We start from the raw sequence: 16,501 nt of genomic DNA, 5'->3' as shown, positions 1-16,501 counted from the left end.
TCTTTATTTATTTTTATTTATTTATTTATTTAAATGTGTTGACCGGGAGTGTCCGACTGGACATAGGTCCATTTTCAGTGGAGGCCCGGGGAGAAAAGCTCCACAGTTAAAATAAACAGACAGTAGTTACATTGAATTACATAGCAATTAACAATTTATATAGCAATTACTTACAACATATTTACAGATGAAGAACATAGTACATCAGTAGACAACTAGAATCTTTAACTGTGAAGTACATAACAAACATTAACAAATATTACAAGAAGAAGTTCCTGCTGTATAATAAGTACTGACTTATGAGCATCTGAGCTTGCTATAATCAAGGTAGTTAGTGGAGTGGAAAGAAAGGTAGTGGTTGGATGGGGGAGGGTGATATTAGAGTGGGAGTTGCAAGGGCATAGCCAGCATGTTTTTAGGTGCGCTTTTAGTAAAGTTTTGAAGTGAGTGCATGATGGTATGGAGGTAATTGTGGGTGGAAGGGAGTTCCATAATTTGGCTATGGTGCAAGAGAATAGTGCTTCACCAGCAGAGTTATTGGCTTTAGTGATCTGCAAGTGATTTTTGTTGCTGGATCTTAGTGGTCTGGTGGTGCGATAGAGTTGGAGTAGATTCTGGAGAGATGGGACATTTAGTGGATGGTTTACTAGTTTGTGGCTGAGTGAGAGTTGATACCACTGAAGGAGGTGAGGGAGTTCAAGCCAGCCCAGTTCAGCAAGTGAGAGACAGTGGTGACTACGGTAGGATGCCCCTGTGGCGAATTTGGCGATTTTGTTGTAGCAGGTCTCTAGCTTGTTTAGATCGCATTGCCTTAGGTTGGTATATATTGGAGAGGCATAAAGTAGGGTGGAAATAAGGTGGGAATTTGCTGCTGAAATCTTTGCTGCTTTGGTGAGAAATTGCTTATTTCTGTATAACGCTCCTAGTTTTTTGTGGACTTTTTTTATGGTCATGGATATGTGAATGTCAAATTTTAGTTTATTGTCTATTTCCACTCCTAGCAATTTGGTGTGTTCAGTTGGGTATATAGTGGTGTTGTCTTTTGCTGTGATGTTAAAGTGAGAGTTGTTTTGAGTATGTTTGGTGGGTTGGAAGATGAGTAGTTTAGTTTTGTTTGGGTTGAGTATTAATTGGGCATCGGATAACCAAGTTTCAACAGAGGAAAAGGCTTCCTGTGTGACTTTTTGCAGTTTTGGTAGGGACTGGGCTGAGCAGATGATGGTTGAGTCATCTGCGTATTGTATGAGTGTGCCATGTGTGGTGGCAGCGGCTAGATTATTGGTGTAAACAGAGAAGAGTAGGGGTCCAAGGATGGATCCTTGGGGAACCCCTATGGAGACAGGTAGTTGGGGATATGTGTCATTCTGCCATACAACGGATTGTTGGCGGTCAGACAGGTAACTCTGAAACCAGTTGGTGACTGATTGTGAGAAAGATAGGTTATTGTGGACAGAGATAAGTTGTTTGTCGGACCATGTCAAATGCTTTAGATAGGTCTAGGAAAGTAGCAGAGGAGAGATAGCCATTGTTTTTATGCTGAAGGATAGTGTTAGTAAAGGAGAGTAAGGCAGTGGTGGTGCTATGGTTTGGTCGGAAACCATGCTGAGTACTGGAAAGGAGGTTGTTAGTAAGGAGGTAGTCTGAGTCTTTGAAATCATCTTAGAATTCCTTTGGAAAGCAGAAGTCAATGTGCTTTTTAATTTTTTTTTCAGTCTACTGAAACGCAGTCAATTTTACCTAGACTACATGTAGTGGAGCCGGCATCTCAAAGTCACACCAATTTTCCTAACTTGTAAATGTATTAAAATAAGAAGATATTGCATCACTAATCTGAAATATACAAGTTGACAATGCTGATAACCAGTCGTACGTGCAAAGCATATCCAAAGACAACAATCACATCATATTGCCAAAAAAGAATTTTCCGTCTTGTAACTCAAGTGAAATAAAGTAATGCAATTAATAAAATGAATCATTTTAACAAGCTAAGAAACCTGGAAACATAGTAGTTACATAGAAATAAAATAAATGAGCAGAGCACTTAAGATGAGTACCTAAATTCTAATTTTAATTATAGATTATAATTGGAAATAAATCATAGCACAAGCAGAATTCAAGGTCTTCAGCATCTGTCCTATGTGGATCGACTGAAATCACTGTCACTTTATCCCGTTTCATACAGACTACTCAGAGGTAATGTCTGCCTTACATGTAAGGCAATCTCTGACTCTGCTTTATTGGAAATGCTCTATATCTCTAAGTCCAATGGCTCACAGGTTACTTCCTGTAAAGACCTTAACCTGGTATGTGACATTAATAGAACCTGCTGGAAGGACAGATTAGTCCCAGAGGTAACCACACCTGTGGAACAGACTCCCAATTCATATAAAGCAGAGCATATCTTTGGCCCTCTTCAAGCGCAATCTGGACAACTGGATGGGTAACCTTAAATTCTCCCTCAAGGGTTCCACCCGTGTCTCTCTTGGAGAGGGACAGTAGGTGCTGATCATGGAAACAAGGGCAGCACTTGGCTAGGCTTGTAAAGGCCCTAGTGCCAGTAGCCTAGTAAGTTCCTATGATCCTAAAGAAGTAGCTGTGGATGAGACATTTTCATGCATAGTGATAGCATAGCAGTACCCTTAACCTCCACATACATATATGAGCTTCTAATGAATAATTGTCAGTGAGTTTAATCGAAACACAAAACATCGAACAAACTCAATGGCAATTAGAAATAGTCATCACTAAAATCATCAGAAAAAAGAAATCACCAACGTAAACCAGTAGTTTACATTTGTGATTACGATGCAAACCACTAGGTTACATTTGCAATTATGAAAAGTAAAACAAAAAAACAGCAAATAAAGTTTACTAACTCCAGGTTCACACAAACTAAAAAATAAAGCGAAAACCCTTCAATTATGTAACAGTTGATATAATGAACTTGAGCCATCACATAATTCAACAGACTGTACCAGTGACAGAAAACATCACTATTTCACTATGCAATAAAATGAATGCAGTGATAACTTGTATAGCACTCATACATATGTGTTTATCTAAATATATATAATATATATATATATATATATATATATATATATATATTTATTTATTTATTTATTTATTTACACATATGCATATATATATCTACATTCACACACACACACACACACACACACACACACACACACACACACACACACACACACACATATATATGGGTGCAGGTTCCGCCACTGAAAATACATAGTATCGAAATCAGTGATCAAGTACAAATGCTTGATTACAAATCTACTGCACCCTGCACCTCCATACCCCCTCTTAATTATATATTCCAACTCTGAGATCGCACTACAGTGGGAAAAGGGCAAATTCCCTAATCCTGCTGTAGTGCAACTTCACACATAAAAAAGCTGGCTTAAGTAATCAGCTGAGTTTCAATAACAAGTCAACTGTTTTTTCCCTTAAAAAAAATAGCATTTGGCCAAACAAACGTCAGTCATTTAAATATATATGTGCATACACATATACACACACACACACAGACACACACACACACACATACACACACACACACACACACACACACACACACACACACACACACAGACACACACACACACACACAAACACACACACACACACACACGTGAATGTGATGTCCATAAACCAACAGAATTGCAACTAAGACTTAAAAAATAAATAACTGGATCTTATTGTGTTTTTTTGGACAACTTTTTTATTATTTTATTTTAGTTGTTTGTCTTTCAGCCTCTGTTCAGGGGAAACTTGATGTGATATTAATACTGACTTGGGGAAATTTGGCCAAAAATCAGAAATTCCCCTACTCTTTTCAGTAAGTGCCATAAGATCTTTTACATCCCTTTGAGCTACTGACTCAGAGGTATTTCATTTTAAGATCTCATCTGAAGGGTGGCACACAGAAATGCAGCACCTCTTTTATGTTTTACTGCAGTGTCAGTATGAAAAAATGGCCCTATTTAACTCATGTGGGAATAAAACTCACAGTCTTCTGATTTTCTAGTGTCACAGGCAAGTGTGCTACCTGTTGTGCCACTGGCACAGTACATTGATAATACTTAAATAGTATGTAGAGTCAAAAGTGCTGCAAATGCATCATTTACTTTCTCTTACAGAAACGCAATGCATTCCAGGCCAAGCACCAGCCCACTCAAATGCATATGTGCTTCCACAGACATGCACTAAATATCCACCTCCCTTTAACTTTCACCTTATCAGAAAGAACAGATGTATTATTAGCCATGATCCAGTACTGATTCTGTGATATGGTTTAGTAACATGAGGGCTTGAATTATACTTAGAATTAAAAGTCATGTTTTACATGGGAGGCAAAGCGTCCCACCTTCCCATGCAGGGGGAAGGGTTGCCAACTGTACTATCTTAATTAATATAATCAAATCCATTTTTGATGAATTACATTTTTGAGTATATTATACTCACAGCACTGCTCACAGTGAGGGAATATATCCCATAATATTACACACACACACACACACACACACACACATACGTGTGTGTGTGTGTGTGTGTGTGTGTGTGTGTGTGTGTGTGTGTGTGTGTGTGCATATATATATATATATATATATATATATATATATATATATATATATATATGTATGTGTATATATATATATATATATATATATATATATATATATATATATGTATGTGTATATATATGTATATATATATATATATATATATATATATATATATATATATATATATATGTATATATATATATGGGTTACCTTCAGTTTACCGACAGTCCACTTCCCCAACACGCATTCACCCGACACTTCAAATTACCGACATTCCCAAAGCCGATGTTATCCACCTGGTTAGTGAACACTTGGACATCTACTTGAACTTTGCCTGTTACCCCCGTGGTAGTGCATTCTCAGAGTTGGTATATTTAGTAAGGGCGGTGTGGGGGCATAGCCCCCCACATCAGTGAGTTTGTTTTCTTCGGGTAGTTCTTCCATCGGGATGGCCAAGTGTTTAGTTACCTTTCGGGAAACGTCAGCTTTTAGAATGTCGGTGATTTGACGTGTTGGTAAACTGCGTTTCGGGGAAGTGGACTGTCCGTAAACTGAAGGTAACCCATATATATATATATATATATATATATATATATATATATATATATATATATATGGGTCCTAGTCACATTGTCGAAACACGGTTCATCGAAACCGTGTTTCAGCAGACACAATTTAGCGAAAGTACATTTTATCGAAAATGCACTTTCGCTAAAGAGAGAGTGGAAAATTAAAGAAAGCATGCAGTTTGCATGCACCGTTAGTTGTAAATCAACATATAGTGTTCATTTACAACTAACGAAACTATCGCTGACATCATGGTACAGTGGGTATAACGGAATATTCCCTTTTCCCCACTGTAGTGCGATCTTGGAGTGAGAATAGTAAAGTAGGGGGGTGAGGGGGGGCAGAGCATAACATCGTTTGATGTGATTTTTTTTTTTAATGTTTCTTTTTATGTTATTTTCTTTAGCGAAAGTGCATATTCGACAATATGCACTTTCAACAATATGCACTTTCGCTAAAGTGTGTTATTGGAAACACAATTTGATGAACTGTGTTTTCGATAATAAGACAGTGATCCATATATATGTGTGTATATATATATATATATATATATATATATATATATATATATATATATACACACACACACATATACATATATATATATATATATATATATATATATATATATATATATATATATATATATATATACATATATGTATACACATAAAATAGAAGGAAACTCAGTGACACTGATGCTACACTAATAAACAAAGAATAAAAATGCAGCACAAGTATACCGACCCAGTTTATTAAAATAAGAAAAGGTCAGCTGTTTCATCTTATACAGGATCTGCTTTAACTTGTGCACCAAATATTCAAGTTTCACCAACTTGCTGTTGATCAGTCAAGTCACAGTATAATCTTGATAAGCAACAAGTTGAAGCCTCTCTGCACCCTTAATGTATGTCTGACACTCAATTCACCTGTGAGAAAATGAGCCTCAAGCAGCTTGAGTCTGAATAAGTAAAAGATGACGCACTATATGTATGACTTCATCAGTCAGTCCTTTCAAAAATTCTCCATTGTTTATAATAATTGCAGTCAATAATCAACCAAGCAAGTGCATCCATTTAAAAACTCATATCATTCTTAAAATGTACTAGCAAATTAAGGGACTGTATTTGATAATGTATGACCCAAATACACACATTCTGTGCAACTGGAGCAAACATTATTATGTAATACAGGTTAGTACTCTTGTTTCTAAAAAAATCTGCATAAAACATAGGTATATTGCTTGGTAATGTTTCACAATAATTTTAGTCATATATGTATTAATTTCAGTAGAACTTGCATTTTTTTTCTAATTAAATATGAACTTTCAGCTCACATCATAAATCATAATTTATACATACAGCCTTAAAAGAAAATATCCTCGTTCTGTGGCTCCATTGAACATAAAATAGAGACCTAGACAGGTCCTTTGGGGAGACATCTGCTGATAGTTGGTTTGACATCAGACTTAGTTTGCTCAACTGTGTGCATCCATTTCCCTCAGCCATCCATCTGTGACCATGGTCTGGTCTTAATTTCTTGCTATGGTTTAAAAGAGGCGATTATTTTTCTCCAGTAATGTCAATGATCGCCCATCCTTCATTCATTAAATATCTGAGCATGCATCTGTCTTAGGGTATGGCTTCAGTTATTAGGTTTTGCTGCCAAGCATTAAGTGAACTAGTTATTCTCCAGCAGTATAACTTCACATATAGGTGGTTTGACCCTGGGTCATTTGTTCCACAGCTGGATGAAAACCATCTGCTTGTTGAACATTTCTTAACTGTTCTGCAGGTCATTGCCATATGCCACATCCTGTATTAACAGCATAGATGCTATAGACCCTGTCCTTGAAGTAATTTGGCCCAGTTACCACGTTTCATTTCTGTAGCCTATGTTTAGTACCTTCAGACCTACACTAAAACTTCATAATGACTTCCTATTTGGACAATGAAATTGCGTTTGGTGAACTCATCTGTACACTTTTGATTTCACTAAGTACAGTCTACAATACATATTTCTGTTCAACAGTAGCATTATAGGTGTTGTATTTGTGTGTGTGTGTGCGTGTGTGCGTGTGTGCGTGTGTGTGTGTGTGTGTGTGTGTGTGTGTGTGTGTGTGTGTGTGTGTGTGTGTGTGTGTGTGTGGGTGTGTGTGTGTGCTCATGCGTGCCTGTGTGGGTGTGTATTTTTGTGTGTGTGTGTGACTGTGTGTCTGTGTGTGATATTGCAGTAAGTATACACTAGGTTGTGTTCGCAAAGGCTTACAACCAGACCAGAAGGAAATTTTCAGGGTTTTATTTGCAGGTCTTTCACTTAGCTTATTCATCACTAACTGGTAATACAGTTTCACTAAAAATTTGCTCAAGCAACCGATTTCTTGCACACTCCTTAAAATCAGTGTTGTTTGGCAGACATTGTTAATTCAACACAGATTACCTGAGGTGACAAATTTAAGTATGCATCCAGTAAAGCCTTGAGTACTCACTTCATAAAAGGACCCACAACATCAAGGTGAATACAAGATGTTCACGGCCATTCCTAAGAATGTAGGGCTCTGGGTGATAATACACCTTTAACCACCTGACAACCAGTGCCTCTTCTGGATAACTTACACCTTTAACCACCTGGCAACCAGTGCCAATTCTGGATAACTTTTCAATTCCCTAATTAATTCCAAACCAACAGAGAAAAATCTGTTCAAGGGATTTAACATTTACTGTCCCCATTTCCTTCTTTCATACAGAGTCCAGCATTTTGTAATGTAGTTTGGCTGAAACTGTCACTCAGGGGCCAAATAGAATAGTTCCTTGACACACCAATACCCAGCAACAAAACTAGAATGTAACAGGTTATCATCTGTAGGCCATCCTTTGAGAACTAATTCTTAGATTTCATAATAGCACTGGGTCATTTGTGATTTCTGTTTGTATAGTACTATGTGGTCATGACTGGACTGCATAACAGCTGATATGCACTGCATATCTACTGGATCCATGATTATTTTGTTTGTTCCTTTCTTCTTCATACCGCAGTCATTAAAGCCTCTCAGTTGTGCCTTATGTGAGGGAGGATATCAGATATTCTTACCTGTGTTAGCATGACTGGCTGAAGTTTTGCAAATAATTGTAAATAATTGTAAATTACCCTGTGTTATATATATCAGCATAACTAGCTATAATGTTGTAAAGTTATGTCTTTTGATTATCACTCTGATTTATGCAAGATGTTGGAATGTCAAACAGTGTTCTTCTGGCTGACCAAATGTACATGTTTTTTAAAGAGAATTCTGAATGCATGTTATGTCAGAGTCAGCTGACCTAGAGATTACATCATTGTGTGCCAGAGCTGGGACAACAGAATCTTCACTGCAGCTCTTTGTTTATTTTTAATAGTCTGGTATGAGAGATCAGAATTCTCATAGCAGCTTCCTGTTACTTTAAAAAAATCTGCTATAAAAGCAGGTTCTGAGTCAGTTCTTCACTTATCATTCAGGTTATTTTCCAGAGCTGTTCAGCAGTTCACTTGCTTTATGAAGTTTCAATGCCCTGCAATATGATTGTGGTTCATCATATTTCTTCTTATCTCCCATAAATGTGCTGACTGATAGATAACTCTAAACTGTCCATGTTTATATTCTATATTTCCCTTGTCAGTATTGCCGTGGCTATGGCTGAGAGATGAATATTCCAAGGTTGTATTAAATGAAGGCTCCAGATATAATCCTTTGGAAATTGAAATGCTGTTACATTTGGAAAGGTGGGGTTCTCTAGTATTGCTGTTTGACTAGGAACTCTGGGTTTGAGAAGAAGTACTTTCCCTCCCCTCTGAGAGCTTCTTGCTAAGAGGTAGTGTAAATGGCTCTGCAACTAATACCCAAGGCAGCAAAGTGAGCCATGATTGTCTTAACTAGAAGGTCACAATTCAAATTAGATTTGCTTTTTCTCCTTTTTATCTTTGGAACTACGTCTGTTATAACAGAGTCTGGAGAAAATACATACACGATACCATGGTTCTATGGAATTGAGAATTTATTACTTTCCATTGCTAGAATTTTATGCAGCCTGGATCAAAGCAGTACAATGTGGTTCTCAGTAGGGTTGCCACCTTCCTTCACGGCTAAAACCGGAGCAAAGCCACGCCCCTTGCGTCACCAGTAACCCCGCCCACCCCAACCCCCTCTCCCACCAACATACCGCCTATTTTGGGACGTAACAACAGCATCACTCGACGGGAACGCCCTCTTTTTTCATTCCCGCCGCCTGCTTTTGGCTGATTTACTATGCTTTTCTGTAAAAAAAGCATAGTAAATCAGCCGATTTACAAACTCCGATAGTCTGTTTCCTTTTTGAAACAGAATACCGGAGTTTGTACAGTGTTTTCCGGACTACCGGAGAATCAGTTTGATTTCCTGATAGTCCGGAAAAAAAACGGAGGGGTGGCAAGCCTAGTTCTCAGATGTAACACAGTCTGTCACTGGACAACCCCACTTCTTTACAAAATACAGGCAGACCTTTCTACATAATACCCATTCATGAGAGAGGCACCTTTTCTGCTTAATGCATTTGTCATTGAATTTTGTTGACTTAGAATGTAGCTTGTTTGTAAAATTAGGTTATTCTTGCTTGCCTGGTCCTAAACAATCTTCTCCAACCTGCAAAATATCTTGGAATGTGTGTCCCCTTCCTAATATATGTAATGTTACTGCGTTTAAATTCCTTCACTGAAGGACTGACTAAAAATGTTTCAAGGCTGGAGAGATACCCAAGATCTCTTTTATATTTAAATGCTTTATCATCTAAAATGGAGACCAAGTTTGATAAACTTTGCATCTTTTGAAAGTAGTTAGCTTCTGGTTTGGGAGAAGACATATGAATGAGAACCTCAAGATCACAATGGGTTACTGATTCCACCAAAGTAAATATTTTGTCCTTCGGTTCCTTGCGTTTCTCATACAACAATGGATTTTCTACATGCAAAGCCTTCAACATTGGAATGGAGGCCTGCATGAATCTCAGTGTCTTTGAAATGTTCTAGGCTTTTTAAGGATTTTAATGTTGCATACAGGTATTTAATCAGCATGTCTTTTATTGGAATGGAATTTGCTGACTATGTTTGGTTCAACTCCAGTTCATCAAAGATGAGGTAATTGAGTAAAATACTGGAATTTTGGGTTAGGGAGTTTTCCATTTAACCCCAATATTTTGTGATCTCAGAGATAAGGCAGGTATACATTTTGGAGGGAGGTACCCCCTGTAAAAACTGTTTCTTTTTGTTTTAATGCAAGTCAGTGCTGTCCATTGTTATCTTTTTTGAGTATTGTCAGTGTAATGAGTTACAATTAATTACTTTCTTTAACTAAAAACATCCTGTCATCAATTGAACCTCGCACTGTGGGTGAGAGATAATGCAACTTTCGTGTTCAGTGTGTACCACAAAATCTCATTTGAAAGGACAACAAATTTGGCTTCTGTAGTTTGGGGACTAAGCCTAGGTGAAGAAAACAAGAGATGTTGTTGAAGTGTAGTGTGAAAGGTCTCCAGAGATTCTACTTAATTCTGGCAGTCATCCAAGACTGAGTATGCATTTTCTTTAATCGCCAGTGGGTAAACACTGGGACTAGGCATTGTGTGAAAAGCCTGGGCACAGTAGAAAGACATAAGACCAAAAAATATAGCAAAACTGAAAGTTCCCCACCCTGAACCTTACATGATGTGCACTTGTCCAAACATTTAGCACAACTTGAACAACCATGTTTTCTCATAAAAACTGCACTGACCACTTCAAATCCTTGTCCGTCTTCTCAGTATCATACAGGCTACTGAGATGTGATCTCTGCCTCAAATACAGAATGTCAACAAACCCTACCCACTGCACATCTGGAAGTCCAATGGTGGCTTAAACACACACTCAAGAGAACTTAACCTCTTCTGCAACATAAATAGAACATGTTGCAGAAATAGATATATATAATAGAAAATGCTACTTCTTTGGAATCAACTTCCTTTCCACATCAAGCAAAGTACTTCCCTTCTCTATTCAAACAATCTGGATGAATAAATGGGAAACCACAAGTTCACCCCTGGTTTAGTACCCTTGCTCCTTATGGATAGGAATAACATGTAAATGTCCTGCTTGACTCTGAGTTATTTTTACGTAAGTAACAAGGGTTAAAAGTATCATGGGATGCAGGGCTAGGCTTCTAAAGATCATTTAGAATCAATAGTCTAGAAAGTACTTATGGACCTATGAACCTAAGAAATCTCCACTGAGATTGCAAGACTGAAATGTGATATTCAGCAAGCCCAAATTTGTAGTAAGAAAGGCACCTTGTTGCACTAGAGGCAAAAGCATCTCGGGGGTTATTATCTTGAGCTCTTTGTTTATAAAAACTTGTTTGAATTTCACACATCTATTCTGTGTCTCTATTGTTTTGCTTTCTTTGCAACTAGGAAAAAATCTTGAATAAAACACCTGCCTTTTCTACTGATTCTTTCACCTGTATATCCAGAAGATTTGACAGAACTGGCACTTCTTTGGATGTAGCCTAGGACTGAATTGTTATAAAACTCTGTGAAGTACCCCAATAACAGGGAATGACTTTAATTTATTGACAGCCATTTCTTTGACTGTTGATAGATCAAAAAAATCTCACTAAACACCTTTTGGCAATCCTTGAAAACATTTTGTTCAAGGGGTACAAGCCTCCTGCACCACACTGATGTAAGAGCAAGCCTCCCACACAGCCAAAATTATATATACCTATTCTCAGGCCATACAACAGTAGAGAAAAGGAAAAAACTCTACTGTCCCTTTAAGGTGTATTGGCTCAATTTCTCTAATCTATCATTAGTCAATGAAATGACTGCGTCCCATTAACAGTAACTGTCTGATCCATTGGTCTAATGTTATCTGCTCAAAATAAGTTGTGTAAAGAGAAACTCTGCCACCTGCTTGCACTGCAAAGGGTAGGCAGAAGACAAATGACTGTGGAGATGAATCTCACAGATGGAAGATAAACAATCTAACTTCCTGAGGAGGGACACTTCACTACTAGTGGTTGCCTTCTGCCACTTGTATCCCTCTTTTTAATATGTTATTTTGAAGTTGTTAAAAATCTTGTCTGTTTTTGAAAACAAACAATTTTTTTCTGTGGATAAACTAATTTCTCTTGTATTACTGAATATGGGTCTAAGCATCTGTTTATGTTCTTCTTCTCTAACTTTTGCAAACTCTTTTGAGATAGAGTTCGAAATAGAATGGCTCTATCAAGAGATGCAATTAGCAGTCTGTCCTTTATTTCTTCATGGAAAGGCTGAGGAGTTCTGAGCTATGCATGGCTTCTGTATTATAGAAACAAAAACAGCATCTTGAAAGCAGGCATCAGTGGTATCATATTTGTATTTAACTGTATGTGAAGCCACATTAGCAGTCATTTGACTTAGTTTAAAGGATGCATGTTGAAAACATCAAATCCCAGTAGGTTACAGTATGGGTTTTGAAATTCCCAGAATTCAAAGTGTTTTTGTGTTGAAATGAAGCTTCTTATTATTTTAAATTGAAAAATTAAAAATAGAAACACAGTTCAAATGAACCAGCAGGAAACTTTATTGAGTTAATAAAGTAAAAGCTAAGCACATTTTATCTGCTGACCACAAAGTAAATTGAATAGTGAACATTCCTCTTGTTCTAATGCAGTCTGAGTCAGCAAGCCTAATTCAGCACCTTCCACAGTCACACACATTTCACAAGCTTGTCTGTGTCCCATTCAGATGATCCATTGGTAGTTACAAAAAGACTGAGGGTAGTAACCAAAAAAATAAAGAGAACTTATAATCTTGATTCACTGCCATATTCAGTCGCAACAATCAATGACATTTTAAAGTAATAACACTAAAGAAAAGACTCTTTGATTTGGAATTATGATCACTCAGTACTGAGGAACCAGCCTTTTAGAGGTTGATTTGAGTTCCATAATGTAGAATAGATTACCCTATCACAACTGCCCGTGCCGGAATGAAAGTTCACTGGAGAACTTTGACAATATAAGCCTTTGGGATGGGGGTGGTGTACATGTTCCTTTAGCAAGTAGAAGCAGACTATGAAAGACTGCATGCCAGAGCAAAAAGTAAATTATGGAAAACAGAGTTGAAAAGGACTTTGGTAGGAGGTGTAAGTGAGGAGCACAAAAATATCTGTCATTTTCAGAATTGTCACAAGATTTCTTTGCTCTTTTGTTATGGATTGTCAATGGATATTAAACTCTGGAATCAAGACAGCATACTTTGCTTTGATCATGGTGACTATCAGCTTCCCTCCATCACTGTGTTGAAGTATGCTGCATACAACATTCTCTGGCCACCATCTTGGATACAGCAATTCATGTCACTACTGACACCTTTTGGTATTTATAAACATCATCTTGCATAGGTAGAGAAATCTGTCAGTAGTGGTAGATACCAAATGCAGTGATACTCTACTAAAACATAAAGGAGCATGGAAGATGTGCACTGATGATCCTTGTTTTATCATTATACTTACAACGTGCCTACAAGTCATATTTGCCCTAGCCATTAAAAATCTTTTAAAGATGTAGAACTCTCAAAATGTAGCAGAATTAATGGGACAATGTTCCATGAAATCAAACAGGAAATATTCATTGCTTCAGAAAGGGAAAAATAATTTAAAATATTTTCTGAAGAGTTACACTTTTGCTGTGTCTTTTGTTATTGTAAGATAATTTTGGTACTCATGGATAGTGTGACAGAGGAGCTGAAGAAAAGGGGAATTTGTGGTGAAATTATGGAATACTGTCCCTTTCCTTATAATGTAAGAAACTTTTTCTGTATTTAAAGACAGCTTGTATTATTTTTAAGGATAATTTCAAATTTTAAGTGTTTCAGTACAGAGTTTTATGACAGGATTTTACATAACCTAGGCATGCAGTGTCATCTGCAAAGGCTTATGTCAGGTCTTAAGCTATTTACTATGCCATGTTTGGTTAAAAAGCAGCAATTGTATATTATCATATCAGACTATAAGCATAGTATGCTAAGCATTAAATATTAAAGTTTATGCTATAACAACACTTAGCAAAATTGTCATTTATAATACCTTATTCAGCTAGAACGGATTAGTATCTTCATGTAAAGCAGTATATCAGATCAATGGTTCCATATGTTCTTTCCATGACGTGCTTTAGGTAAACCAAGTAGGTCACATATGACAACACTGTCTTCACAAAAGGTGCACATGAGTTTATTTGCACTACTAATTCTTTTTTTCCCTACAGGTTGACACAATCCTTCCCTCAGCCTATTGAGACAAAGCCTTTACTCAGCCAAAGGGATTCTGCCCCTGTGGGGAGTCTACAACAACGTACTGATAGGCATCCACTTGCTGAAACATTTTCTGATAGCTGGACTGATGGTTCCCATTATGACAACACAGGGTTTGTTTCTGAAGAAGGTGCATTGGAGGCATCTAGTTCCAAGCCACAGCTGGGCCCCAAATCAAGAAGTGGATCTGGTCATGGACGGAGGCCTCTGGTTAGACAAGATAGGATAGTTGGCATTCCTCTAGAACTGGAACAACCTTCTCATATGATGCCAGGTGCAAGAAATACACCTGATGCAGAAGTGCCTCCAAACCCTTGGCAAAATTGGACAAGGACTCCTAGTCCATTTGAAGATAGGACAGCATTTCCCTCAAAGCTGGACACCTCCCCATCCAGTAGTCCTGTGTCCGATAGGAGGGACAATGAGCAATTAGGCAATGACATACCAACTACATTTTCACCAGCAGCTGCCTGGGGTTATGATTCCAGTATTAGCAGAAGTCATAGTAATGTTTTTTCTCAACTCCAGTGCAGGCCAGAACCTATAAAAAGTGCTATGGTCATCAGCAAAAGTACAGAGCGATTGGCACCAATGATGAGAGATGTGAAAGCCAGCAGGTTTAAAAAGTCTCAGAGTATTGATGAGATAGACATTGGAGCATTTAAGGTGTACAATATACCACTGGAAAACTATGGCTCTGGTATGCAAACTCAAGGTCACATGAGGACAGACATGCCGATGATGCCAGAACAAGGAATGTCACGCAGTCAGTCTGTTCCAATGCTAGATGAGGACCTGGATGCCTATGGAACAGGGAAAGGATCACAACAGAAGGCTGCTGTGACAAAAAAGGTCTATCATTTTGACCAAAGTTTTAATCCTCAAGGGGCAGTTGAAATAAAGACTGACAGAAGAGTACCTGCACAGTTTCCACAGACTGCAGACTATGGAACACAGCAGCTCAAAAATATTCCCAAGGAACTGGTTAGCCCAAGGCCTTATAGAGGATATCCACCAGTGGAACATATGTTTTCATTCTCTCAGCCTTCAGTTAATGAGGATTCCGTCCCTCCTCAGTTTTTAACCCACCGGCCTAGGTTAGGATATTTAAGAAGAGCAGATTCACTAGCAAGTGCTACAGAGATGGCATTATACAGAAGAGTCAGTGAACCACAGGAGCTGACACAAACAGATCGGTATCCTAGGACACCAATTAGAGCAGCTCCACTAGAACACCAAAGTAGCATCATGGGGCCTGAATCTCAGTTTCTTAAAAGGACTGGTAGGTATGAAGATGATTATTCATCATACCAGGAGATGAAAAATCAGACTGCAAACTATCCAGCTAAAACTCTGACTCAGAGAAGGCCTCTGTCAGCAAGAAGCTATAGTACAGAAAGTTATGGGGCCTCTCAAGCCCGACCTGTTTCAGCTAGGCCCACAATGACTGCACTGCTGGAGAAGATACCATCTGACTATAATCTTAGTAATTATGCTGAAAAGCCTATAGAGAGCACTGAGGTGAAGATGAGGCCTATGCAACTTAAGGGAGATGAGAGCTCTTCTAAAATGCCAGTGGACTGGAGGCAGCAACTCCTTAGACATATTGAAGCAAAACGATTAGATCGGGTATGTTACCTGTTTTCTTCTTCGAATTTTAATACACTTTTCTTTTTTTACAGGAGTGTCTCATATGTTTTCACTAAACTGTCTGTGCAATGGTGATTTATGCGCAAGTGATTTAAACTTGTAATAAAATTATAGCATATGACATTAATCAAGATTTTAGTATTATAGATGGCTGACAAGTTTACTGAACTATTACAGATAATCTTATTTGCTGGGACTTATAAATGGATAGCATACAAAACATTACACTTGTTATATTTTGTTCAATATCCTGGTAACAGGGTTCCTGGGAGTGCATCATTTTCTGGAATCAAAAGGATAGCTCACAACCAGTAGGCTTTGTGATGTGCCAGTCTGAGTGAACATAAAAAATTGGCATTT

General features: G+C 37.8%; 1 protein-coding gene across 1 annotated transcript in view; it reads left to right on the top strand.

Annotated features, from left to right (window-relative positions):
- Window positions 1-16,501, top strand: part of LOC122813494 (leucine-rich repeat-containing protein 7-like) — a 638,320-nt gene that overhangs the window by 261,413 nt on the left and 360,406 nt on the right. The window contains exon 10 of the mRNA XM_044085838.1: window positions 14,446-16,120. Within this exon, the coding sequence (XP_043941773.1) occupies window positions 14,446-16,120 (1,675 nt within the window). The remainder of the gene's footprint in view (window positions 1-14,445; window positions 16,121-16,501) is intronic.

Source organism: Protopterus annectens, chromosome 10.part0, assembly GCF_019279795.1.
Source record: "Protopterus annectens isolate FY-2018-M chromosome 10.part0, PAN1.0, whole genome shotgun sequence".
Taxonomy (NCBI): Eukaryota; Metazoa; Chordata; order Ceratodontiformes; family Protopteridae; genus Protopterus; species Protopterus annectens.
The sequence above is the reverse complement of the archived record's forward strand: the minus strand, read 5'-3'. Positions and strand labels throughout refer to the sequence as shown.